Source organism: Chlorella variabilis, assembly GCF_000147415.1.
Source record: "Chlorella variabilis unplaced genomic scaffold CHLNCscaffold_2, whole genome shotgun sequence".
NCBI classification, from domain to species: Eukaryota; Viridiplantae; Chlorophyta; class Trebouxiophyceae; order Chlorellales; family Chlorellaceae; genus Chlorella; species Chlorella variabilis.
Genome location: NW_005435086.1, coordinates 2160579 through 2162147, shown reverse-complemented (window position 1 = coordinate 2162147; position 1569 = coordinate 2160579). Strand labels below are relative to the sequence as shown.

Genomic DNA, 1569 nt, shown 5'->3' with positions numbered 1-1569 from the left:
GCGCAGGTGGCGCCCTGGCACAGGTGGGCAGCAGAGCGGCAGCCGCGGCCGGCGCTGCTGGGCTGGCTGGTGGGGGCCAGGTGGGGGCCACGCTGGATTGAATGCAGGGGCGGCCTGGGGGCGCGCCTGCATGGCGCAGATGGTGGTGGGCGATTCCGCGTTGTTGGGGATCATGGGCGGAGGCACGCCCTCCATGCGCGCATCCCGGCGCCGGCTGAACGCGCGGCCGCCCGCCGCCGCCGCTGCCTCCTGCGCCACCGCGCGCCCCAGCGGCCCCGCCAGCGCCTCAGCCATCATCGCGTGCCCGCGGTCAGACGGGTGCGTCCTGCACGCGGTGGGCGGGGCAAGGGGCAAGGGAGAGAGGGCGTGGGGCGGGGGTGGCGCGGCCAGGGCTGCCAGGCCGGGCTCGCCGGGGTGCAGCCTGCCGCCATCCCAGCCACATAAACACGAACACAGCCTGCCACCAGGCTGCACGCACCCCGCCCGGGACGCCTCTCACCCACCACACCCATGCGCCGGCTGCCGACACCTCCACCACGCCCACCACCACCCCTCCACCACACACACCACCACCCACACATACACACCACACTGGTGTGCCCCACCTGTCGTGGTAGTAGTAATCCTCCTCCTCCCCCGCCTGCGCCCCGGGGATGGGGATGTCCAGCGGCGACACGTGCCCCTCGCCCCCGTTGTTCACCTTGTCGGGCTGGGGGCAGCTGGGGCGGCCGGGAGGAGGGCGGGGCAGGCGGGGCGTGTGGGTGGGCGGCAGGCGCATGGGCGCTGCTGAGCCATGCACGGAGCTGGGGCGGCCTGCCATGCGCCTGGGTGCAGCGGCTGGGCATGGCAAGGCGCCCCCAGCATGCGGCGATGCAGAGGGCGCGGCGCGGCGGCCTCCCTGTGCGGCGGCGCAGTCCCCACCTTGAACCCCTCCACCCCCGCGTTCATCAGCGGCCACAGCACGTTGCGCATGGACACAGCGGGCATGTCGTAGTACTGCGGCGCAGCATGCACAGCGCGGCGCGGCAGGGGCAGCGGGTCGGCTGCGCAGCCGGGACTGCGGCGGAGGCTGCGGGAGGCTGCGCGGCGCCCGCGGCGGGCGCGGCCCCGCGCCGCACCCTCGCTCGCCCGCCTGCCCACCACGCCAGCGCGCAGCGCGGGCCCCACCCCGCCCCTTACCGCCACCGCCACCGCCACCGCCACCACCCGCTCACGTTTGCGAAGACCTGCAGCTGCGCCTCTCCGGCGCGGTAGTACAGCCCCGCGTCCAGGCCGTCGCCGTAGGTGAACCACCAGGCGTAGTGGTGCAGCATGACGACAGCGGGCGCGCCGCGCAGCTTGAGCAGCTTGCGCAGCAGCTCCTCGAAGCCGCGGCGCGCGGGCGAGTCGAAGGGGTCGTCCTCGGGCTCATTGTACGTGAACTCCACAACCACCAGGTCGGCGCTGGGCGGCACCATCTGCTCCGCGCACGCAGTGAACACGCCGCTGCTGGTGCCGCCGATGCCCTTGTTGGCAAACACGTGGCCGCTGCGGGCGGGCGGGGGTGGGGCGGGGCGCGGGGGTGGGCTG

General features: G+C 74.8%; 1 protein-coding gene across 1 annotated transcript in view; it reads right to left on the bottom strand.

Annotated features, from left to right (window-relative positions):
* CHLNCDRAFT_56786 (hypothetical protein) overlaps positions 1-1569 on the bottom strand; it is a 4067-nt gene that overhangs the window by 1230 nt on the left and 1268 nt on the right. The window contains exons 5-8 of the mRNA XM_005851243.1: positions 1215-1527; positions 922-996; positions 606-719; positions 187-325 (exon numbers count right to left, since the gene is read on the bottom strand). Of these exons, the coding sequence (XP_005851305.1) occupies positions 311-325; positions 606-719; positions 922-996; positions 1215-1527 (517 nt within the window). The 3' untranslated portion in view covers positions 187-310. The remainder of the gene's footprint in view (positions 1-186; positions 326-605; positions 720-921; positions 997-1214; positions 1528-1569) is intronic.